Here is a 26,902-nt window from a genome sequence, read left to right as displayed (position 1 = left end):
TTTCGTCCCTAGTTTTATGCAACTATTATTGTTTTGAATTAATCGTCATTAAATACGTTTCCGCAGTGTCTTAAATGGTGAGAATCCTTATCTAGACAATTTTTGGAAGACTTGGTATGTCATATCCAAATGTGTACTTATTTTAATTTGTGCTTTTTTATGTTTTTTATTTTACCTTGATTTTTGACTATGTCACTAACAGAGCACCGAATATCACGTTCGACATTCACTTAATGTGTTTCGGCACATCAGTTCCTTAATTAATCCTTAGACTTTACCCAATAAGATGGCAGATATGAACTAGCTGCTTAGGTGGTGGTCCCAGGATGCTCGACACTCAGTACCCTATGCCTGGGGGTTGTTCTAAGTTGACGACTACATTATAGAATATGAAGAGGTGCCAAGTTATAACTTCACAATAAAATTGAAGAATCCATTTTGCATCCCTAGTTCCAACTATGTTCCCAGCAGTCGAGCTGCACTCACAGAACAGTGACATTGTACTGTGGTAACATTTATGTTTTAGGTTTGGCGCGATTTTCATTTAATGCAGTTTGTATTATTGTTGACATAAATTGCATTAGATGTGACTTAAAATGAGGTAGTCTTCTCTAAGTCACCTGTTTGCTCTACTTTTGGCGCTACTGTTCTATTCTTGATGCCACTGTTCTTTGAGTGCAGCTGGAATGCTTGTTGTTTTTCCTTATGCTGGCATAAAACAACTAAAGTTTGATATTGTTTGATGAAAGACCGTTGCAGAATAAAGGAACATATATGTTTCCACTTGCACACATTTGGCAGCAAATGTATGCATGTATGAGGCAATGTTTAACAAGCATTGGCAAAGACAATGAGTCTGGTCATGGCAAGATGTTTATTTTTCAAACATATACAATATGAAACGAGCATTGGCAAAGCCAGTAGATCTCACCTATGCAAGTGCTATTAGCTTTGCTAATATGCTTTAGCCACGTTGCACACCAGCATGGCTGATATTCAGCATGGCTAATAGTTAGTGGAGTAAAGGAGACAGGCGAAGAATGTTGTAAAGTGGAGAGTTATGGAGTAACGTTGAGCGGCGTGAAGTGACATGGAGTATCGTGGAGGGTGTAGAGTGTCCTAGAGTGGAAGGGCGTAGAGTTGAGTGTCAGACTGTATAAAGTGGTGGAAAGCAGAGTGGAGTGGCATAGAGGGTGTTCCGTAGAGTGGCGTAGAGTGGCTTGCAGCAGAGTAGATTGCGTAGAGTGGAATGGCATAAAGTGGAGTAGAGTGGCTTAGGGTGGAGTGGTGTAGATTGTCATGGAATTGTGTGTAGTAAAGTGGCATGGAGTGGTATATAGTGAGTTGCGTAGAGTGGAGCGGTGTTGTAGATTGGCATAGAGTGGAGTAGAGTTTAATGGAGTAGAGGGTCATGGAGTGGCCTAGAGTGACGTGGCATAAAGTACAGTGGTGTAGACTTACATTGCCATGACATAGATTAGATTGGTTCAGAGGAGAGTGAAGGGGTTCAGGGTAGAGTGGAGTGGTGCAGGGGAGATTGCAGAGGTGTGGATTAGAGTGGTGTAGAGTGTAGTGGTGTAGAGTGCAGTGGTGCAGAGTAGAGTGCAGTGGTGTAGAGTAGTGCAGAGTAGGGTGGTGCAGAGAGCAGTGGTGTGCAGTGTAGAATAGAATGTCATAAAGTACAGTGACATAGTGTAATGGTGTAGGGTGGCATAACATGCAGTGGTGCTGAGTAGAGTAGAGTGGTGTTGAGTTCATGGCAGTGAGTGCAGTGCTGCAGAGTAGAACAGAGTGGTGTAGAGTGCAGTGACATAGAGCACAATGGTGTAGAGTGGCGTAGCTTGCAGTGGTGCACAGGGGCAACTTCCTCTGTAATGGTGGAGGAGCTTTGCCCCACTGGTCCGAGTCAGATGCAGTAAAATAAAATATTACAGCAATAATGTCATTTTGTTTTTCTTTGAGGGGTTCTGGCTGATGGTGCGTGTTGGGCAGGGTCATAAAAGGCAGGAGTCGTGGGCACTTAGAAGTGTTATGGAAGTTTGGCCGGCCGTCTCAGGCCGGCCCAACAGTCATGTGCACTTATATTTCTCCAACCCAACTGTGATCACAGCCGGGTTGGAGAAAAGCCGCAGGCTCCCCGGCAGTGTCTTGAGTGGCAGAGCAGACCCTTTAGACCAATCCTGGCGCTGCTCTTATAGCATGAGGACAGCGTTGGAATTGGGTGAGGAGCCTGTGCCTTTCCAGACACTTCCGGGAGTCCAGCACGAGGTGGCTGTCTATATCGGAGCAGCGGAGGATACGTTTTGGTTTAAAAAATATATATTTTTTCCTTGATATCCCCCACCCCCCATTTTCTTTGTGCGGCCTCCACCACTGGTGGTGCCGAGTAGAGTGGTGGTGAGATCTGTGAGCGAAAGTGCAGTCTTGCAGAGTCGAGTGGCCTAAAGTAGAGAGGTGTAGAGTGGAGCAGAGCAGAGTAGATTAGATTGACTTAGCGTACCGTGGTGTAGAGTATTGCAGTGTTGAGTATAGTGGTGTAGGGTGCAGTAGTGCAGAGTAGTTGGCGTAGAGTGCATTGATTTTGAGTAAAGTGGTGTTGAGTGCATTGGCGTACAGTGCAGTGGTTTGGTGCAGCTTAGAGTACATTGGCATAGAGTGGAGTGGTGTGGGGTAGAGTGCAGTAGCATAGAGTAGTGGCATAGAGCACAGTGACTCACAGAGGAGTAGAGTTCAGGGGCGTAAATTAGATATTTTCCGAGTAGATTGGAGTGATGCAGGGTAGAGTGGAGTGGTGCAGGATAGAATGCATTGGTGTAGAGTGCAGTGTTGCAGAGTAAGGTGGCATGTAGTGCAGTGGTGAAGGTGGAGTGATGTAGAATGGAGTGGCCTAGACTGGGTTGATGTATAGTGCAGTGGTGCATAGTAGAATGAGGTACAGTGCACTGGCATAGAGTAGTGTGTTGCAGAATAGAGAAGAGAGGCATAGAGTGAAGTGCATAGAGTGATGCACCAGATGGCATTAGTGCTCAAAGCCGGCCCTGGTGATAGGCTGTTGTTGTTTCAGTGGAACATGTTCACCTATTTCATTGTTGACAACACATGCATCCACCAAATAGTACAAAAACAATGTTGTGACATAGGCAGGATGTTAAAGGCTATAGTGTAAATAATGTAGTGGGTTTCCAGGCTCCTGTTTGTAGTTTTCAGGAAAGCAGTAATGTGTGTTGTCTAGGTTCTTATGGCACGGTGCTAATGCACTTGTTGCACATACTGAGGCAATTGTTCTTTAATTGTGGTTGTGTAGGCTACACCTTTTGGCTTGCAAGTGCTTGTTGTTAGTAAAAGGGTTGATACTCCTACTCAATGACAGTAAACCTAAATGTACTTGGGTTCCAATAAGCAAAAGCCATCAGTGCTTTGATAGCGGAACCTTAACATGAATATTTGTTTAGTGCGTGCACCTCCTTCCAGTAGGCCTGTTTTACCGGTTCTGTTACAGCCTCATAAAATGGAGCATTGGAAGGGGCGCGAATAGGTAATCTGCATTCCTCTTGCTTTCCTATAAACGCACTTACTTTGAAGTCACAGAAAGAAAAGTAAACCCCAAGCTCCCTCTGAAGACTGATTCTGACATTTTACCTTTTTGTTTAAATGCACAGCAAATGTAACCAGATAAGAACAAGATTTAAAGGCCTGTTTACAGAAAGTGAAATCTCGGAGGGATACAGTAGACAAGGTTTCGGCAAGGGAAAGGACGAGTTAAAGTTGGACAGACCAAAACAATAGAGCCAGCAAATAGAAAGCAAGTAAATGTGAGTTACAAACCACAAAGCGAACGGTGTGAAATGGGGAGAATGAAATCCCAGGGAAGCTTTCTGCGCTGTCTGGTAGGCCTGCGCAGTCTGCGCTGTCTGGTCGACCTAAAAAAAATGTCAAAAGTATCAAAATTGTATGGTAGTCCAGCAGCCTAGATACTCCAGTCTTAGTACTTAGTACTTAAGTGGACTGCTTTTTAGGCTGCTCTGAATAAATTCTGACTCCAACAGTGCAAGACGGCCAGTGGATGAAGTGAGCTCATTAGTCACCCGATTCTGTGGCGGGAGGAAGGAAAAAGTGAATAGAATGACACTTGAGCAGACCAACGGATGAAGAGACCTGACCAGAAGCTCCTGTATAATTTTGTGCATTTTTGTTATGGATGTTTTGGAAAGCATGAAGCTGACTGTACTACTAAAGCCGTGTGTAGTCCAGACCTAAAAATAATTAGGCCTTTCTTGGGAGAAGCTCAACACACAGTGATCCTAAGACTCAATTGGCATAAGCTTAAAATGCTCACTGGATATGCAGCCTCCCATTAACATGTATGTCTCAAGTTTTCACTCTTTTAAAGTGTAATATGCAGGTATATCAGGAAATGTTGAGCTCCTATCCCATTTTTCTTCAGTGCTCTTGCATCCTGCAGCTTTAATTTTTTATGTGTTTAGATTTGAAAAGGATAAGGCAGTTGCCAACATGTGTAGGCTTTACACATTTCCCACGGCTTTGCACACTCACTAGTCATTTGCTGTGTTACCTTTTTCTGTTACGTTGATAATTTTGTTCATCTTTTCATTTTAGAAATAGTATTTTGTGACACCTTGCACATTTGTAATTTCACCATATTACTTATCTAAGGCTTTAAAGAATATCTTGTTTCCTGCCACCCACTTCCCTTCTACTGGCCAATCACGTTGTTGCACTGTTTGATGGCATGTACACTGTCCATTTATCCTCATTGTGCACAGAAGTGTGCTCTGAATTTAAATCCACATGTAATCCAGTAAATGTGTTAGAGGTTTGAACCCTAGATGATCAACATTGTTCTCAAATTTGCCATGTCACTTTGAGGCAAAAAGTACACAATGAGGGCTGGTTGCAATAGCAAAGTTGACCTTGATGGGAATTGGAAAGGAAAGATATAAAGTCAAGTCAAGTCCCACATGAGGTTAAACTGGAGGCTAGATCGAGTATGCGATAAAGGATTAATTGTTTTCTCCATATTTTGTGTTTGAGCTAGTGAGGAATAACTGTGATGTTTAACTCGCCTCTGACGCATTCCTCTACTGTGGCCTCCTCACATGATCACGAGTTTATCGTTGAGCCCACAACATGCTTCAGTTCATAGCTGAGAGCATTGTCGAGTAACAAACAATGTGTAGAACACAGTTTTTAACAATACGATATGGGAATGCACTGTATGGGTCGTAATAATTTTCAGTAACAGCCCTTACATATAGGTATAAATAAATAAAATAGTATTGTTTTTTCAGACGTTGTAGCTAGATACCAGTAAATTAAATGTACTCTTACCCAGTTTAAAAAGAATTGCTATAAGGAAAGGCATTCAAATTGTATAGGTTTTACAAAGTGTTGTTTATTATTCCTGATCATTGCGTGCTACCTCGTTACACAATTTAGGCATGAATGAGTAATAATGAGGTGCAGGTACCTAGAGCGTTTCACATAAAAACACTCGACCTTTAACCATTAAGTACCCAAACATAAGACCAAACAAGTGTTACATAGGCACAGTATTTTGTGTTTAGCTTCTTTCAGGTATAGTACAAGACCCAGATCGTAAGCAAATATACACATACATTTTGAAAGATATCACTGATCTTTTTTTCCCTATTACACACGATCTTACTAGTGGTTAGAGACATGTTATGACATGATTTTACATAACACCCACACGGTATGCTAACCACAGTTGAGATATTAGTGAGGTGCCGCCAGTATATAGCTGCATATTCAGTAAAACATAATTCACAAATTGCAAAACCCTATCTCGACAAGCACGTCATTCCATTATTCCCAGGATTATAATAGCCTATGATAACAGAGGTAAATGATGAAGTGCAGCCCTTCTCGAAAAGTTATGCCTTTTAGTCTCATTTGGTGCCATGTTTTTTGAAGATAATATTTTGAGTTTTCTTCTGAAGTGGTAGAGATTTTGGGGTAGTTCCAGCAGCTTGTCAGTGAGTCTCTGATTTCAGCTGAACATTTGTGGAATGTAAGTGCTATTGCTTTCTCAACACTGGGACTTTCTAGGTGCAGATAACAAGTACCATCTGAAATGGTGTCTTTGTGCTGCTCCTACTGATTTCTGACTCTGTCGTGAAGAGTCTGACACAGTCTGCCGACCCATTATAATTTATTTTGCTGTAGACAAGTTGTTCATGAAAGTTGTGGATTTATGCTTTAATTTTCATGTGATTCCCAGGGCCTTAGTCTCCCTCGAGCAATTCTTTTCGCAGCCTTAAATGAGTTCCTCAATGTTTATATGTTTTCACACTAATGCAGGTTATCTAAACATTTTTCTTGTTCACCTCAATTTCTTCCAAACAAAAATGTCAGTTATTATTCCTTGTGCTGTTCAGATCGTTGCTCCCAAACCAGTGAGGTCCACCTATCTCCCTTTCCACAAGCTGCTGTTTATTGTTGCAAGAACATTGACTAACCACACCAGCAAGGCCACGTAGGACTGTTAAAGCTGATTTTTTTTTTTAACAAGTTTGAAAGGTTTACAAAGCATTGCTGCCCACATTTCCTTTGGTATTTGTGTCCCATTTAGGTTATATGAGTCATAGTTTGCCACAGAGCACGCTTCCGATCTATGGATTGCACACTTTTAGCTCATCTTTGTGTAATTACATCTAATTACAAGTCCGCATGCAGCCCTTCCACCCCGGGATTTGTGAACAAGTACATATAGATACATCTCTTCAATTTTCATGATTCCGCAGGTAATCCTTATTATTTGAATATTCTGTTGAGCGCCTCCGAACAAGCCTCCTCAGTTGTACACTTGCATCCACAATATCCATTACTGGGATCTGGGTGCAGCACAAGACTAATACAAATGATCCCTGAGGGAAATTAGTCTAGGCATTTAGCTTCTTTTCACACATTTATTAATGTCTAAACAGATCTTTAAACAAGTGCACATGAGTTGATTTTAATTTTAACATAACCACATTTTTTGACCCGTGGGTATGATTTGATGTGAATGACATATGCAATGGATATCCTATATTTTATTGCGAGTAATAATGTAAGAATCAATCCATGCACTCAGGCATCAGTTAATTGTGTGGATAGAACACACAATTGTCCCGTCGGATGTATTTGTATTAGCATGCATCTCTAAAGTACGGTATTAATGGGAAAAGGTGGTGCATTGCAATGTAAAGCTTATTTAATCTATTCTCTTTCCATGAGATGCTGTTAAGCAAGCTCTAAGGCTAGCTAGTTTTGTCCTCTGGGTCACAAACAGAATCCTGGACTAACCCATTTTTAAAGCAGTTAAGGCGGAGTTAAATCTGGCCAGTTAGGCCAATTTCTTTTCCAGCAGGAGGCAAACCGTTATTCTTGTCTTCACTCCCACAGCTGAGGAGGTTGTACGTCCATGTAAAAAAGGAAAACATTTTCCTAAAGAGAAACTACAGCTGCCTTTTTTTTTCCTTTAATAAAGTTTCACCCTTGCGCCAGCAGATATCGTACTCTGGCATGCTCAAATTCTTGTATTGTTCATGTAGCCTTAAGTTCTGTTCAAGCCACTGTTCCTTCATCCCATCAATTCGAAAAGCCCTAATACTTTTGATTTTAAAAATTTAAATTAACCTTTCAAAAATAAATTGAATTCCATGTTATGCTAAGTTTTCCTTTTCCTTTAGGTAACCTTTTCTCTCCAATTTACCTTGGTGGTGAGAAGAACTTTTCAGTCATCTGTCAGGATTTGGAGTTTTCTGCACCCTAGCTTTTAAGCTTTAAATAATCTGCACCCTCACTTGTGTGTGTCTGTGTGTGCACTCTCAATGATCTGAGTAACTATCTAAAGAAGCCTCTTCCTTTAGTACCAGCTGAAAACATGTAGGCAGCGGGGAATCTCCGACAATCCACACCGAATCCTAAGAATAAAGAGCACAGTGAAGCATGTGCAGGTGGAATTCTGCCATATGAAATCTCAGGGCCTGATTTAGATCTTGGCGGATGGGTTACTCCGTCACAACACTGAAGGATATCCGGTATGCCGAAATATAAATCCCATTCTATCCTATGGGATTTATATTTCAACATACGGGATATCCGTCACCGTTGTGACCGAGTAACCTGTCTGCGAAGATCTCAATCAGGCCCTCATTCTTTAATTCAGGTTCTTGCCTCTGTCATAATTTATTGGAACCTCAGTATTGAGTATAACACTTTGTTTTCCAAGCATTGCTCTGGGCCCGTACATAAACAAGCTGCTAGTGATGCAAAGACTGCTTCTCTAGTTTTTCACAGCTATGTATTGATCAGCAATATCATGGATAATCCTGCCTGATTCTTCACGTTTTCTGAAAACATTGCTGTTGGGTCTCCATGAAAAAAGCATTTTCCTCACAACTTGTGACTTAGAGCTACAGTTGACCAAGCTAGGACGCCTCCCTTCTGATATGGGGCCCTTTGTTTGAGAATGTGAAGGAGTTAAATACAAGACTAGATCAGATTTGCTCACCTTAGTTGCTTCAGAACACTGGGTTCAGTGGGATGCTTCATATTAACGAGGCCCATCATCTGTCCAGGCCCGCTTATCCATTCTGGAGTCTATAAAGGCAATAGCAAAGGTTCAAGTGCGCAGGGATTGGATTCTTCTTAAGAAAGATTGCTACGCAGACATCCTGAATTGGTCCTTTTGGGTCAGTTTACATGGCTGGTTGTTGTGTAGAGGAGTATGTACTAAGATTACTTGAGTTTATATGGAATCTACATTAATAGCACAGGAAAGATTAGTGTTGTTGCGTTCATGTCACATGTACTATAAGTCATGAATAGGAAGTTATACTTCAAAAAGCGCAACTACGCCTTGATTAAAATGTGTAGCCAGTAAACAAACAACACAATTCCTTTTCATCCCATGTTTGGTGCAAAAGAGTCCAGTCTTTTGCCTACTTCTGCCGTTGAGTACTAATCACTTTTATTAAAGTAGCTAATTTCCTTTTGGGCTTTAACGTATGTAACAATTATAGTAGTGGCCCTGGTAATGGGATTCACAAATTTTGTAGGCAATGAATTAGATACTTTAGAAGCCTTTTTCACTAGTGAGTGATTGTTTTCTCTTGTGATAGTAACAAATAAGCATTTGGTGATGGGATACGTGAATGGTCTCATGCCACTGTGCCGCTTCCTGTCAGGGTTCCTCATTGATCTGCTTCCTCTTCGGATATTGAAACTTAACCTTTCTGACACTAGTTGAAAAAGCCATGTTCTGATTATTGATTTTTATGGGTGGATTGCAGATAAGTTATTTGCCATGCATTTGGTTTTGGAACCAAGGAGGAGCTCCACCTCATGTGTTTCCTATTTGGGGAAGCAGTTCAAGTCCTTTGACACTGCAAATAATTGATATGTATCTTTTCTTTTTTAACAATCAGTGTGATAAAGATGGACCTTAATAAATTGAAACTGTCTTTCGATAAGGAGCCCTTCCAAACAACTAGTTATCATTTTGCATGAACAAAGGAAAATGTTGTGAAGGGACAAAAAAATCATCTTTTCACCAGCCTAGTGATACAAATAACCAATACATCAACCTTTTAGATTCTCAAATAGTTTTGAAAAGCTTGGTGCTAGTAAAGGACAGGAAATCTCATTTCATCAGCTAAAAAGATTCTTGTGCTCCAAGGGTGTAAGAGTGGCCTGCTCGCTGACCCATTTCATCCCCTAGAAATACGAAGATATTATGTACTTCTTCCTTGTTTGCATTTTCCACCAAGAGGTGCAGTTTGCTTCATATTAAGCTGAAAGTTGAATTTCTTAATTGTTTTTCTGTGGGGAATTTTTCCTCCACTCGCTTTCAGTTTTGTTCCTTGGGTATAGGGTTAGAGGTACACTCTACGGCGTGGTTCTATTACCCTCCTCATCACCAAATTTTGTTAATGTAAAACCTAATTCAAAATTGTTATTTGCGAGTTCACTGATGGGTGTTAATCATCTCTTCTCCGCTTCCTGAAAAAGTGAGATGTATTGTACAGGGAAGCTGCCAATCATGCATAATTGAGGTTTATTGTACGAGCAAGCAACCGATCAGCTTGAGTGCAGCAAAGATTCCTTTCATTTGAGAGGGATTCTCAACCAGCCAAAGTGGTCAGATTGACACAAGCATCGACCAGTTAAGCTGCCTAAAATGCTCTCACTCCACCTACTCTGCTAAAAATCAGATTATAACTGAGAGAACTCCTGAAATCGGGGACTATACAAGTTACCATACCAGTGTATGTGGTGCTTGGAATCTTTTTGCTTAAGCTATTGTAAATATAATTCCTCTAAGAATCAATTTTCTCTCACCTGAGGAAAGACAGGAAGAGAATGAAGTGGTCATCTGGTAAAATCATATTTGAGTCTCCAGTACTATTGGCTCCGTGTCAATGCCATCACACTTATTTTGGCTTGTACTACACTGGCAAGAATGTAGCGCATCATATTCAATTTGCTGCCATAGAAAATTGTAGTGTGTTAACGTCTCTTTCAGCAGAATCAACTTTTCTTAGTGTTTAGGTATTAAATTAAGAGTATCTTTCAACTGTGGAACGTGTGGTTCACTATTGTTGCTAGTATTAAAACATTATCTACAGGTCTCCTGTTCCAGCTAGAGGACGATTGAGGTATGCCCAACAAAATAAGAGCTTTATAGAGAAACAAAACAAACTTTGACCTGAGAGAACCATCTATGAAATGCAAGAGGACAGTCATCATTCATCTGATGACCCATCTGTTTTCCTTTGAAATGGACTAGTTTCCTCTAGCAGCCATGGGTGTTATGTGATATTATATTATTGCATTCAGTTAATTAATAACCAAACCGGTAAAGGTTGAGCATAAGCCAAGATCGATGACATAGCTCTTTTTCTCACCTTGCCATAGAGTATTGTCCAGCATCGAATTTTCCACACAGTCACATGCTTGAATTTTTCTCGGTCATCAGGAGCTAAATCTAAACTTTACAGTAGGGTTCATGATGAAGCATAGAATAGAATATTTATTCATTAGTGTAGAGAAGATCTTTCTTTGTTCTTCTGTTTAGAATTTCTGGAGGAGTTGGAAGATTCTAGAGGCAAGACAAACTATTGTCACTCTGACCTCTCCTCCACTGTAGCAACACGGCGTTGCAGCACTCTATGCAGTCTCCTGACTGCTTCCAACATCTTGCTGTCACTATGCCATAATGATCCACACCAGAGACTGAAAAAATGGAAGTCTGGGGAAAGGGCTCAAGTCATGATGTTTGGTTATACAGCTGTTTTCAAGTTTATCACTCCATGAAAGATAGTTTGGAAGATACTTGGACTTGTCAATTAAGACTAATGTATTCACTGCTGGGTCTTATATAGGCTTTATAGATACGTTTTTCAGTGGTATATTCAACTACAAAAGTCAATTTAAACGGTTCGTCTGTATTTCTATTCCTGTATTAAATGTTGTCTTCTGTGGCAGGAAGCTTAATGTTGAGCTGGTTTGGTTGTGTCATGGCTGCACGTCTTTTTCAGTTCTGAACTTTCTTTTTTGCTAATATTTGTTTTTCCTATAATTTCCAATGCAATTAGCCAATTCTACAACTCCAAGAATGTATTGGTTAATTGTAAGCCTGCAACCGAGAATAAGGAGTTGCTGTGACTTTGAGTCATCTATGCTGTCAGTCGTCCATTCATTTTCTTTGGATAGCTCCAGATAATAGGGCTTTAGAGGTCTGAATTTCAGAATAAAACTCGGTATGATTGTACATTCAACATTAAACTGACCTCTTTACAATTTATAAAAGGCTTAAGCAACTACCCTGTTTACAGTGATGTAGTGAACGGATAACTCTTTAATTTGCTATCCGCCGAGTTCTAAGGCACTCTGTATAGGAGTGGCTTGAGCTTTGCAAACACCCTCCCCCCCTCCACACACACACACACACACACACACACTTACACAAAAAACATAAGTACATGTCATTAAAATCCTCCACTATGTAGAAAGACATACTTATTCATCACCTTCGTTCTGGTCCACTCATCAAAATTAATTACTTTTTGTTTAGTGGTTGTGGAGGAAGGGGAGAATAAAGAACTTAAAAGAGATTTATTAAGCTAGGAGCAACATGAAGGTATTCACATGCTTTGGTCTTATGTCTCCTGCTCTAACATAATTTATATTTATCAAGATATCCATTAGATGTCATTGTTTCTGCATATTGTGGATGGGAGAGGTTAGACTTTCCAAAGGGCCCCTACCGAAGATCAGCCCAGGCTATTTATTTCCCATTCATACTGCATAACTTGCTCTATAGATGGTGGCTTCATGCCAGTTGTGAATGTCCATTTTGGCCAAGCTGTTCTCCGTATCAACTATACTTGCTGTTTGATAGCTCTCTTGTGATATTCACCACCGAAACTGAGTAATGTTCCCTAGTCCATCTCCAACTAGTAGCAGTTCTTAAGAGGCTAAAATATGAGAGAGCAAGTCACTCCCCACAGTACCTTTGGTTTGCATAATGTGTCAGCTCCTTCATGTTACCAGTACTCTCTCCGTATCTGGCTCACATCTTGGATCAGTACACCCTAAGCCACATATATTGATTTCGTAGTAGATGCAACTTAGGGTTTCCCATGGTGCTTGCTAGAGAACACCCTGTGTCACGTGTTTCTCTTTTTGCCTGATGAAATGGGACAATCTCTCATTAGCTTAATGTAGATTTCTCATATTACAGTTCAAAGGGGTTTCCTTTTTAAAAGTAGCAGAAAAAGTGTTGCTACTGTATCTTCCTATTGTTTAGGTCAGCATATCATCAACTTTGTGTTTTAATTTCTCTTTACTAGCCCCCTTTAGTAAAGACCCAGACTGTTACAATCTCTGATGTGTCCAATGCGGTGAAGAGTGAGATCCAAACCAAAGAGGTTCCACTAGTCCACACAGAAACGAAAACAATCACCTATGAAGCTGCGCAGGTGAGCTCTTTGCACAACCACTCTTAAATATTAAATGGTTCTGCCGTGCAGCAGATTGTTTTTGTAAGTGTTAAATGTCTGAGTCTTGCCATTGCATTAGTACAAATACGTTATAGTCTATATTGTGGTTGTTAACATTCTAGGCTTGTAAAGCAGTCAGTTCTTTTATCTATATGTGTGAACAATCTCAGCGACACAGCGTTACGTCTCTTGAAGCATCCCTTTCTGTGTTTTTAGACCTCACACATGCCCAGCCCACTCCTGCAGTTGGAACATCACATAGTGTGCATGTGGAATCTTAGTAGTGTAGATGACATCTGCCTTTGAAGCCTGTTCATTGCTGAAAGGGGCAATTCTCAAATGATTGTAGTATTTAAAGTATTCTTTTGCGTGAGGAAGTATTATTTTGGTCTTGCCAGAAAGCTATCTACGTTTCTTCACCAGTCTATTGTAAAAAGTTTTCTTATGCTGTTAAATCCCTTTCTTCATGTTCTTGTTCACAAACTAATGTTCCCTATTATTTTCAAAGTACTCCAGAATAATGTATTCTTTGTACACAATCTTCTCCCTTTGATTTGTGTGTTTTTTCCGTGGGAATTGATGCTGTTGTTCAGCAATGTTTGCCTCTTATTTCATAGATGGATGATAGTCATTGTGATTTGGACCCTGGTGTTCTTTTGACTGCTCACACGATTACTTCAGAGACCACGAGCAGCACGACGACTACGCAGATCACAAAGGTAACTCACACAGATAATGATGGGTTCTCAATTAAGAGTAGATACAAAAAATGTTCGGAAAGCCAGGATTAACACATTTTGTAGTATGATCTGAGGGACGGGTTAGTGAAGTTCTAAATGTGTTGTTTGACCAAACCCTTGACATCATCCCAAATTTAGGGGTTATGTAGAAGCTTTGTTTATGCTTCACTTGCCCTAGATCAGGCTTCTTCAATGAGTAGGTCGTGAGCTACTGGTAGCTTTCCACCTACATGGAAGAATATCAACTAAATTAGAAGCTTTTGCTGGGTTATAGTAAAATATGTACAGCAAAATTAAAACGTATATATATGAAACAAAAATGTGTGTATTTTCACAACTCATAACCTGATGTTTGTAGAAAAATGATTGAATCAAATGTCTTTAAAGCTGATAGTTGAGTGATAAATCATATGGCATTAAGTAGAATTATTACTAATATTATTAACTTGGTGTCGGGGCACTGCAGCTATGGCTGTTATGCATTCCAGCTCCTTGACATTCGCAAGAGTAGCCGTGTGCTCTATAAAAAAATTTCATTCATGAATGATCTATGTAGAAGTAGTCCAAATTGATAAAGCTTTTTTAACATTAATGCTTGCAACCATAACTGATGCACTGAGGTGGCTACTGCTGTTCATCTATAGTGGTGGCCCTATCATAAGCTTGTCCGGCCTGGTCACTTATTACAGCACTAATATTAGTAGCTCATGATGGTTTTCATTGAACATACGTACCTCTAATTACCAAAAAGGCCGGTGACCCCCGCCCTAGATTAACAGTGTAATTAAAAAGATACTGTGAGCCATAACCTTCAAGGAACTGTCCCATTGTCCCTTTGCTTTATGTAGATCCACAAGGTTTGAAAACTTTTTTGATTGAAGCAGCCCTTCTCAGCTCTCAGCAACTACGGTACTTTATTTCATTTACTCTACTATACTAATTGGTTAGGAACATAATTTTTTCATTAGTCTTTTCCCTACATGTTCTTGTGGAACAATTTGTTAATGTGTTGAGCATGTTATGGGAATATTTTCTAAACAATATTATGGTGGCGTGGCCTGATGGAAGATAGAATAGATTATATCTTCTTCCACTCCTCCAAATCCCCATCATCAGCATCAATTTGTCAAGCCACCTGAAACCTGCCATGTAAAATTGAACCAGAATTACTCAAGACAGGTAGCAGAGACTCTTTCAGAGCAATCTTCTTCTGTTCTCTGCTATCTAAAGGCCCTCAACCCTTCTTCAGAGGTGATGGATGATATTGCTAGCATTCTCTCTCAGTCAATCCATATAAAATGGAGATGAGTATTCGTATTGCTATGGCAGGGCTCATAGAGTAAAACTGGAACATCTAACACCTTGGGCTTTTGTGTTTCAGCCAGTCGGTTTCCCTCTAGCTTCAAAATCGTCATGTCCTTCTGAGGAGCCAATCAGTGAACCAAATGACCGTTTTGGTAGCGGGCTAGTCATTTAAGACTCTGATTTAAAAGAGCTGTTGAATGTGTGCAGTGAGCATATCTGAAACGAATGTGTCTTCTAGACTCATCACACAATGACCCCATTTGGTTTTGTAGATGCGATACTGAGAACTTCAGAAATGTTTTATATGCTGGCATAATTGGTCACAGCAAACTTTTTTTGTGTGAAAACGTTTGAGAAACAGTGCTGTCTTCAAAACACAAGCCAGTGTACTTCCTGATGGTCCGGGTCCATCTATGCTTCTATAGGTTGAGAATCTTTTTAGGTCGAGCTGGCGTTGGAGCGCGAAGCGCTCCCGCCAGCGAGACTATAGTCACCTTCCTCCCTGTCAAGGGAGTAACAGCTGTGAACGAGCCCGATACAGACCTGGGCACGAGCCGACCCAGGTCTGTGAACGAGCTTCAAGGTTGAGCAGCTTGTGCACGTTTGTTGGACGTCAGGCGCTGCAAGCCCACAAGACCAATTATCCCAGCAGGAGTCTCCACTTCCTCAGGCGCTGCAACAATTATCACAGCATGAGACCCACTTATCACAGCATGTCAACAGGCGCCCCAGGCTGCTGGAGCACTCAACTATAATTAATGTGCAGTTGAGTGCTCCAGCAGCGTGGCGCGGCTCTCTGCATGCTGTGATAATTATCACTTTGGGGCCTCATGCTGTGATAATTACGGCGGCATGCTCTATTTGCAGCACTGAACATTTTCAAAGAAGGCGAAGCAGTGACATTCATTGGAGACACTCACCCTCACCCCCTCACCCCTCACACACCTCACACACCTCCTCACCCTCACACACCTCCTCACCCTCACACCCTCACCTTCACACCCCCTCACACACACCCTCACATACCCTTACCAGCACAGCAAAACACAACACAGCACAGCAAAACACAACACAACACAGCACAGCACAGCAAAACACAGCACAGCAAAACACAACACAACACAGCAAAACACAACACAGCACAGCAAAACACAGCACAGCACAACAAAACACAACACAGCACAACAGAGCAAAACACAACACAGCACAGCACAGCAAAACACAACACAGCACAGCACAGCAAAACACAACACAGCACAGCACAACGCAGCACAGCACAGCAAAACACAGCACAGCAAAACACAACACAACACAGCACAGCACAGCAAAACACAGCACAGCACAGGACAGCAAAGCACAGCACAGCAAAACACAGCACAACACAACACAGCACAGCAAAACACAACACAGCACAGCACAGCAAAACACAGCACAGGACAGCACAGCAAAGCACAGCAAAACACAGCACAGCAAAGCACAACACAACACAGCACAACACAGCACAGCACAACACAACACAGCACAGCAAAACACAGCACAGCACAGCACAACACAGCAAAACAGCACAACACAGCACAGCACAGCACAGCAAAACACAACACAGCACAACACAGCACAGCAAAGCACAGCACAGCAAAACACAGCACAGCAAAACACAGCACAACACAGCACAGCAAAACACAGCACAACACAGCACAGCACAACACAACACAACCCTCACGCCCTCACCCCCTCACCCCTCACACACCTCATCACCCTCACACACCTCCTCACCCTCACACCCTCACCTTCACACCCCCTCACACACACCCTCACATACCCTTACCAGCACAGCAAAACACAACACAGCACAGTACAGCAAAACACAACACAGCACAGCAAAACACAACACAGCACAGCACAGCAAAACACAACACAGCACAGGACAGCACAGCACAGCACATCAAAACACAGCACAGCACAACACAGCACAGCAAAACACAACACAACACAGCACATCAAAACACAGCACAGGACAGCACAGCAAAGCACAGCAAAACACAGCACAGCAAAACACAGCACAGCACAACACAGCACAACACAGCACAGCACAGCACAACACAGCAAAACACAGCAAAACACAGCACAACACAGCACAACACAACACAGCAAAGCACAGCACAGCAAAACACAACACAACACAGCACAGCAAAACACAACACAGCACAGCAAAGCACAGCACATCAAAACACAGCACAGCACAGCAAAACGCAGCACAGCACAACACAGCACAGCACAGCAAAACACAACACAACACAACCTTCACGCCCTCACCCCCTCACCCCTCACACACCTCATCACCCTCACACACCTCACCCTCACACCCTCACCTTCACACCCCCTCACACACACCCTCACATACCCTTACCAGCACAGCAAAACACAACACAACACAGCACAGCAAAACACAACACAGCACAGTACAGCAAAACACAACACAGCACAGCAAAACACAACACAGCACAGCACAGCAAAACACAACACAGCAGAGCAAAGCACAGCACAGCAAAACACAGCACAGCAAAACACAACACAGCACAACACAGCACAGCAAAACACAACACAGCACAGCAAAACACAGCACAACACAACACAGCACAGCAAAACACAACACAGCACAGCAAAACACAACACAACACAGCACAGCAAAGCACAGCACAGCAAAGCACAGCACAGCAAAACACAGCACAACACAGCACAGCAAAACACAGCACAACACAGCACAGCACAGCACAGCAAAACACAGCAAAACACAGCAAAGCACAGCACAGCACAGCAAAACACAGCACAGCATAGCAAAACACAGCACAGCAAAACACAGCACAGCAAAACACAGCACAGCAAAACACAGCACAGCACAGCACAGCAAAACACCGCACAGCACAGCAAAACACAGCACAGCAAAACACAGCACAGCAAAGCACAGCACAGCAAAACACAGCAAAACACAGCAAAGCACAGCACAGCAAAACACAGCACAGCAAAACACAGCAAAGCACAGCAAAGCACAGCACAGCAAAACACAGCAAAGCACAGCACAGCAAAACACAGCAAGCACAGCAAAGCACAGCAAAACACAGCACAGCAAAACACAGCACAGCAAAACACAGCACAGCAAAACACAGCACAGCAAAACACAGCACAACCAAGCACAGCACAACCAAGCACAGCACAACCAAGCACAGCACAACCAAGCACAGCACAACCAAGCACAGCACAACCAAGCACAGCCAAGCACAGCACAGCCAAGCACAGCATAACCAAGCACAGCATAACCAAGCACAGCATAACCAAGCACAGCATAACCAAGCATAGCATAACCAAGCATAGCGTAACCAAGCATAGCGTAATAAAGCACAACAAAAAATAGCATAACAAAAAATAGCATAACACAACACAACAAAACATAGCATAGCAAAACAAAGCATAGCATAGCAAAACACAACACAACATAGCATAGCATAACAAACACAACAAAACATAGCATAGCATAACAAAACATAGCATAACAAAACACAACATAGCATAGCATAACAAAACACAACATAGCATAGCATAACAAAACACAGCATAGCATAGCATAACAAAACACAACATAGCATAGGATAACAAAACAAAGCATAGGATAGCAAAACAAAACATAGCCTAACAAAACATGGCATAACAAAACATGGCATAACAAAACATAGCATAGCAAAACATATAATAGCATAGCAAAACATAGCATATCAAACACAACAAAGCATAGCAAAACAAAGCATAGCAAAAGATAGCATAGCATAACAAAGCATAACAAAGCATAGCATAGCATAACAAAACATAGCATAGCATAACATAACAAAACATAGCATAACATAGCATAGCATAACAAAACACAACATAGCATAGCATAACAAAACACAACATAGCATAGCATAACAAAACACAACATAGCATAGGATAGCAAAACTAAACAGAGCATAGCATAACAAAACAAAGCATAGGATAGCAAAACAAAACATAGCCTAACAAAACATGGCATAACACAACATGGCATAACAAAACATAGCATAGCAAAACATATAATAGCATAGCAAAACATAGCATATCAAACACAACAAAACATAGCATAGCAAAACAAAGCATAGCATAGCAAAACAGAGCATAGCATAACAAAGCATAACAAAGCATAGCATAACAAAACATAGCATAACAAAACATAGCATAACAAAACATAGCATAACAAAACATAGCATAGCAAAACAAAGCATAGCATAGCAAAACACAACACAACATAGCATAACAAAGAATAGCATAACAAACACAACAAAGCATTGCATAGCATAACAAAACAAAGCATAGGATAGCAAAAAAACATAGCATAGCATAACAAAGCATAGAATAGCAAAACAAAACATTGCATAGCATAACAAAACATAACATAACAAAACATAGCATAGCATAACAAAACATATCATAGCCTAGCAAAACATAGCATACCAAACACAACAAAACATAGCATAACAAAACATAGAAAAACAAAGCATAACACACACAAGCACACACACACAAGCACACACACACAACCACGCACACATAACCACAACCACACCCACAACCACACACAACCACACACACAACTATCTATCTATCTATCGCCCTCACTCTATCTGTCTATCGATCTATCGCCCTCACTCTGTCTATCTATCGCCCTCACTCTATCTATCGGCCTCAGTCTATCTATCTTATCGCCCTCACTCTATCTGTCTATCTATCGGCCTCACTCTATCTAATCGCCCTCACTCTATCTATCTATCGCCTTCACTCTATCTTATCGCCCTCACTCTATCACCCTCACGCTATCTATCGCCCTCACTCTATCTATCGCCCTCACTCTATCTATCGCCCTCACTCTATCTATCGCCCTCACTCTATCGCCCTAACTCTATCTATCTATCGCCCTCACTCTATCTATCTAATCGCCCTCACTCTATCTATCTATCAATCTATCTATCGCCCTCACTCTATCTATCTATCACCCTCACGCTATCTATCTATCGCCCTCACTCTATCTATCGCCCTCACTCTATCTATCTTTCTATCGATCTATCGCCCTCATTCTATCTACTTATTTAGATACTGATCGCCATCACTCTATCTATCTGTCTAGCTATCTATCGCCCTCACTCCTATCTATCTATCTATCTACCTATCTATCTCGCTCACTCAATCTCTCTATCGCCCTCCCTCTATCTATCTATCCCACTCACTCTATCTATCTATCCCACTCACTCTATCTATCGCATCACCACAGCATCACTAAGGGGCACAACAACATCACTATGCGCTACCACAACAACATCACTATGCGCTACCACAGGATCATTGAATGCCACAGCATCACTAGTCGCCACCACAACATCTCTCAGCCCCACCACAGCATCAATCTGTGCAACCATTTACCAACAACTGGGTCAAATATGATCTCTCAATGTTTCAAGCTTTATTACAAATGTCACAAAAAGAGGTTAGTATTTCACTTCTGTTCTTGGATTTTCGTCACAATAAAATACACTGAACATATTCTTCAGAAAAGTTATTTACAAAAGTTTAAGCTATTGCCATTATAAATTACAATAACTTTTATTTAAGTATTAATTATTAAAAAAATTCAAAGCCATTGTTATTTGTAATATCAATACATCTAAGTCACGTGAATACAACACATATTGCATTACAAATGCTATAGGTGTCACAAGTTATAACTATTGGCATTGTAAATGACAAAGCTATTATTTTTGCTATTTTCAAAACCAACACATATATAACAAATGTGTCATTTACAATACCAATAGCTCAAACTTTCCTAATGCGAGACCTTATGCATTGCAAATGCTTGTTATTGTTTTTTTCCAGCAAACAAAAATGGATGAACCTTAAAAATGCATCCCAAGATAATTATTGGCACCCATGAAAAGGCTACTGTACACCCATTCATGTGTCATTGAAATGCAATGAAAATTCAACTATATTACCCCAACTTTGAGCAAATAACATTGGTCACTTTGAAAGCTTGCATCATTTTAAAAGAATCTTTCATTGCCTACTATAGTCAACAAAGGCATCAACTGACCTTGCAGAAATGCTGACAATATCCACCAGACTGTTAAACAACAAAACCTCATCCCTCCTCATTCAAGAGTTCCAGAATTAAAAATGGTAAAAAATACCCTGAGCAAAGCATGCTCATCTGCTCTCCAAGACTATGCAAACTTGTCCTCCTCAATATAAAACGTACCATTTCCCTCTAGCAATGTAGAAAGGAATTTGTCTAGTATCTGTAAGGTTTATGTTTATCATTGGTCCTAAGATCCTACAATCTACAGGCCAGAGAGCCCCCTACCCACTGATTCCAGCAACCCAGTTTCTACCAAAATCTGAGACATAGGAACTTCCTCTTCTGTCCCTCTCCCTATCAGGTTTCCTGGCACCCTTATAAATGGTCCCTGCATCATCCTTTTCATTACCAGTATGTTTGCTCATGCCAAAATAATAAATACAGCTAAATACTATGGAACAGTGTCAGAATTTTACATTTGCATGTCTTGGAATTTATTCAGGGCATGCCTAGCGTGGGAACCACAGAGAGCTTTATATCGATAAGCTCAACCAAGTATAAAACATGTTATCCAGAAATACAAATAAGATTACTTTTAGTACATCCACTGAAGAGGCAGTAATGATTAGAGATTCGAGGAACTATCAACTATGCCCAGGTTTAAGAGTAGCCTAACTCAAAAATCAGAACTCCTTATTGGAGTAGTTCACCTGGGCACTTAGCATCACAAATAAAATGCAAGCCATGTCCAAAAACACTATTTGGTGTTTGCAGTTCTAGCGGTTTGCAGTTCTTGCAGTGGCAGCTTCACTTCTGCTGGGGCTGCACCGGTGACCTCGCATTGGAACAGAGACCACTGAACTACGTCATTGAGGCAGCCCAGTTGCAGACAGATGCTCAGATATAGCAATTGCAGCCTTCGGACCAATCGGGACCTCTTTCATCAGCTGCAATGCAATTTCTCTTCCTGACTTGACTTGGAGCAGCGGCTGCACTTCTCTCTTGGGCTCTTGTCGGCTGAGTCCTAGACGACAGTGATGCTTGCTCTCAGAAAGTCTTTGCCCGGCTCACAGCGGGAATTGCAAGGGTCCCATTTAAAGCACAGGTCACACCTGGCTTCACTCTGTTATACTCAGTTTTTCTGGCTGTTCCTCATGCTGGGAGCACACTGGGTTTCTCTTCCTGGACAGTCTCTCCTCCTGCATGGCCAGGTACTCTCCTACTTTTAGCATGCAGGCATGCTCTAGGGAGACCCTCGGCCCCTCCCACAGAAACTGTAGACTACAGACAGTGTCCCCTCACCTCTAGGAGACAACAGACTTTGTCACACAGGAGTCTTTGGGGTATTTTGCAGAGCACTCTATTCCTTGGGCAAGAAGAACTTGAAAATGGAGCAGAGCTAGGTGGTTTGGATCCCAATTTTTCCAGAAAAGATGTGGATAGACTGTCTAAAGCATCAGAAATTATTTTTCAAATGTCAATTTTTGGTTGTTCCTCATATAAAGCTTTTTGTAAAAGGATGGCTTGCACAGCAAGCAGACAGTGGGGCTGACCCCGAGGAGGAGCATTGAAAACAAAGTCACCATGAATTGTGAGATGTCTGCACCTAGATGTCATCAGCCTTTCTGAATCAACAATCACAGCAGACTCAAATGCAGTTCCTGCCTAGAAACTTCTTCACCTTGAACAACATAAATTGCATTTCCACCCCTCAAAACTGCCATCACCAATGTGCAGATCTCAGGAAGAATTAAACAGCAGCCATTTGGTAACAAGGGCCTCATTTAATTAAATTCCAAGGAAAGCAGTTTCCCCGTCCTCTCTTTTTTTTCAGTGTCTGGGCCTTCCAATTCCAGCCACAGGAATATAGTCAGTACACTTCTATTGAATATGGTAGCTGTGCTTATCCTCCATTTCATTTAATGCTCAGCCAGGGGCATCGAAAAGGGATTTCACTGGCCCCTGTACTCTCATACTACACACTGTCCTACTAACCGACTTATGGTACATATTCACTTCGCACATACACACTCAACATGCACGTAGGTTGCCAGCACAAGGATCTAGGGGTTCGCCTAACAGTGGACTTTTACACAAGAGGTGTCAGTAGACTGCACTCTTTTGATACAAAGAAAATTATCTGGTTTCACCAAAGATTCACAAAACACAGTACCCTGTAACCACAGCTTTATGTGATTCCCCCCTGGGCATGGATAGTAGCTGTATGGCTACTACAAGGGCACGCTTGGTGTGCTCTCCAGATGATAGGACACATCATTGGACCATGTTTTTCCAGGGCGACTGTGCACATTCTAGATTTGTGACACACCAGGACCGAAAAAAATCAGGATACCAGTTTCACATACAGTCAGTCCATCATGGTAGGGGTACACACATTTACCATTCATGGGATATTCCCATCCCACCAGTGTGTGAAAACAAAGCCAAATCAACCAGGGGACCTTTTTTTTGGTTAGTCTAGAAACCCTTTTACTGTTTTGCTGGATTAACTGCTGAATCCTGATTGTATAAGATTTTGTATACTTCGTTGCCAAATCAAGGCTTTTACTTCCCTTTCTTCCTGAGAATCAGTATATCAGTACTGGTCCCAGTATCACCTCTGCTTCCAGTGTCCCTAATTGCCCATTCAGATGGTAAGCCACCGAGATATCTGCATTGATGAGCATGTCTTGGTGGGAGAGCACCAAGTGACAAGACTAGGGTTCTAGTTCACTGAGTTGCCTAGTCAGACTAGATAAGGTTATCACAGTACAACAAGGTATTTTCCTGTCTCAGAACATAGTAAAACAAGTGTGAAACAGGTTGGGACTGATGATGATCCTAGAGCCACATCCCACCATAATGTTGGTAAGTACCAGGCCAAATCCCTCACATTGGAGGTGAGGCTTTCTCCTTCAGGACCCCAGTACTTTATATAACATGGGTCTGTTGCCACTGCGCTAGGCTGATAACCCTTCCCTCACCCCCTGCCCCAAAACCCGCCCCCCAAAATACACAAACACCCAGCACTGGTTCCATAAAATCAGAGCAGAATAAGAGGTAAGTATATGCTATTAAATCACTAATGCTGGATTTGTGCCTGTCCCACCCGTGGATGTTCCTTTTTCTGTGCACAGTGAAAAACATGGGAACAAGCAAGAGAGGAAAGGAAACCTAAAGAGAGAATGCACATTTTTTGACACCAGTATTCATATTTCATAATGTTAGGAAATACTTGCACTCTGCAAGCTCTGAGTAGTCCTGTAAATGTACTGTACTTTTCCGTACTTGCTGAGAAATTCTTCTCCTAACCTCTAGAGTTCCATCCTCCTCCACCTCAGAGTATTTTCTTGACTAATGTGCAATAGATAGTGATAGTAGCCACTGGGTAGTTATAGTTTAGTATGCTTTCCCATAGAAAATACCTTCTTTGATGTGCTAATAACTTTGGCGCTGTTTGACAAATCTCCACTAACTTATTTTCTTTTTTTGACTAATTTCTTCATAGAAAGCTTTGGAGTAATCTGTCAAGCAGGGCTGAGAAAAAAAGCGGGGAGGGGCCCCAAAATACAAAATCCCCATGCATTTTCCATGGATTTTTTAAAGCAGCTCTACTGCACAAACTGCTGAAAAGAATTGCACCAAAATTGACAGGAGACTAACTAGATCTTGGTCCAGAAAGTTTGCCTTTTGTTATTTGGTGTAAATCTCATCAGTAGTGTTGTGTAGTTCATACTAATTTGCAACGTTTGTTGGCCAACAAAGACTTTGGGTGAGGTGCCTAGGGTGATTCCAAGCACTCCTAGAACAAGTACAAATACCTCTCCCTAGTAACAAATGAATACATAGGTATTACATCCTTCATTTAATTAACATCAATATTGTCCCACCCAGAAATTTATAAACACTATTTTATTTTGTCACGACAAAGCCTGTGCTTTGCTAAGCAATTTCATCAAATTATTTGTTATATACATAAAATTCATCACCTTGGGGACTCCCAGTAGGGACCATCCCACAGGGAAAGCCAGGACGGGTTCCCCAGCGGTATACCGCGCCAGGATACTCCGGTAGTAATTGAGCGCGTTACAAAACAGCTTATAACATGTTATAACATAACTATACATAGTTCACATATACAGAGATCCCCACAACAAGAACTGATACACCAATTTCATCCATCCCCCCTATAACACCACACATGCCCACAAGCATCAGTCATACCATACACAACTAAATAACATAAAAACAAACTTAACAAAACATCAAAGTGACAATGGTACAAAAATTACACAAACAACATTACAAAAAAAGAAGCGCTGATGCGCATTTCGGAGTAGGACCCGTGTCCACTGTTCCTTCGTCAGGGCACACACCAGTGACAAAGCACATATTCAGAGTATATTCTCCACACGTTACGTGAGAAAGACCAAAGTGGTACGCAGAACATAGCCATACCTGTAACACTACATGCATTTATAGTCAGTTTGCAGGTGAGATTGAAGTGCAAAACAAAGTCCCAAAAGGCCAATAGGTGGAAAGAAGTGTGATCATAATATCATAGACAGTGGGGTATCGTTAAACATTATGCTGGTGGGAAAAATGAACGGTCTCCAATTCCCCATTTAAATTGCCCGAAAAGCAAAGTGTATATGTGGTCTGCTTCCACACCACTACAAAGTCATGGTTCATGTATAGCCACTGTGAAGCATAAAATTACGAAAGTACATGCACCAATTTATGTCTCGCCAGGCACTTTGAGTGGATGTTTATTCAGTTTCAGTACTGCTACAGACATGGGGCTGATTTCTATGAACTACAATGTCAAGGTCTATCATGATCTAGTGAATCAGTTTCCTTCTTTGTTGCATTAAGTAGGAAGGCTTAACACAAGTGCAACTTCACATAAATGAGGACATTCGTCCTGATGCGCAATGGCATTGTCAAATTGCAATCCATTTACTAGAGGCTGTTAATCCCTTATAAAGGAATGAGATTATTGAGCGATCCATTGGTCCAACACTGTGGGTATCACCCTTAGTGGTAGTGCCAAAAAAGGATAGTGGAGGAGTTGTACACATTTGCGCTGATAGGCACCAAGCAAACAAGGCAATTAAAAGAGAACGACATCCAGGTTCGCACATTGCCGACATGATTACGGAGCTAAATGGCGCTAAAGTCTTTTTCCACCTGGATTTGAACAAAGAGTATACCCAGCTTGAAATGGACAAGAATTGAAGGTACATTGCTATCTTTTCAACTCATGTTGATTTGCTTCGATGTGAAAAGGCGAAGTTTTGGATTGTCATCAGCCACCGAACTGTTTCATGCTGTAATTTGTCGCATAATACAGCCGGTTCCAAATGCTTTCAATTACAGTGATGACATGCTAGTATTCGGGCCACACGAAAGGAACATGATAATGCTCTGACACAAGTGTGTTGTATATTTTCTGATGTAGCTCTCAATTTAAATGCGGCAAACTGTGAGTTTCATTAAACCAAACTCAAGGTTTTTGGCCATGTACTTTTTAATTGGGGTGGGGGGAATGACCCCAGACCCGAACAAAGTACAAGCCTTGCCATCCACTTCTCCCCCACAGGATGTAACTATGCTGAGATCTTTCCTTGGTATGGCTAGTTACTGTTCAAGCTATATACATGACTTTGCTAGTGTAAATGCTCCATTGA

General features: G+C 41.4%; 1 protein-coding gene across 6 annotated transcripts in view; it reads left to right on the top strand.

Annotated features, from left to right (window-relative positions):
* Positions 1 to 26,902, top strand: part of LOC144823747 (protein 4.1-like) — a 960,864-nt gene that overhangs the window by 852,801 nt on the left and 81,161 nt on the right. For all 6 annotated transcript variants that reach the window (XM_078682548.1, XM_078682547.1, XM_078682545.1 and 3 more), the window contains 2 exons: positions 12,882 to 13,010; positions 13,649 to 13,750. In XM_078682548.1, coding sequence (XP_078538674.1) covers positions 12,882 to 13,010; positions 13,649 to 13,750 — 231 coding nt within the window. The remainder of the gene's footprint in view (positions 1 to 12,881; positions 13,011 to 13,648; positions 13,751 to 26,902) is intronic.

This window comes from Lissotriton helveticus, chromosome 3_1 (assembly GCF_964261635.1).
Source record: "Lissotriton helveticus chromosome 3_1, aLisHel1.1, whole genome shotgun sequence".
NCBI lineage: Eukaryota > Metazoa > Chordata > Amphibia > Caudata > Salamandridae > Lissotriton > Lissotriton helveticus.
The sequence above is the reverse complement of the archived record's forward strand: the minus strand, read 5'-3'. Positions and strand labels throughout refer to the sequence as shown.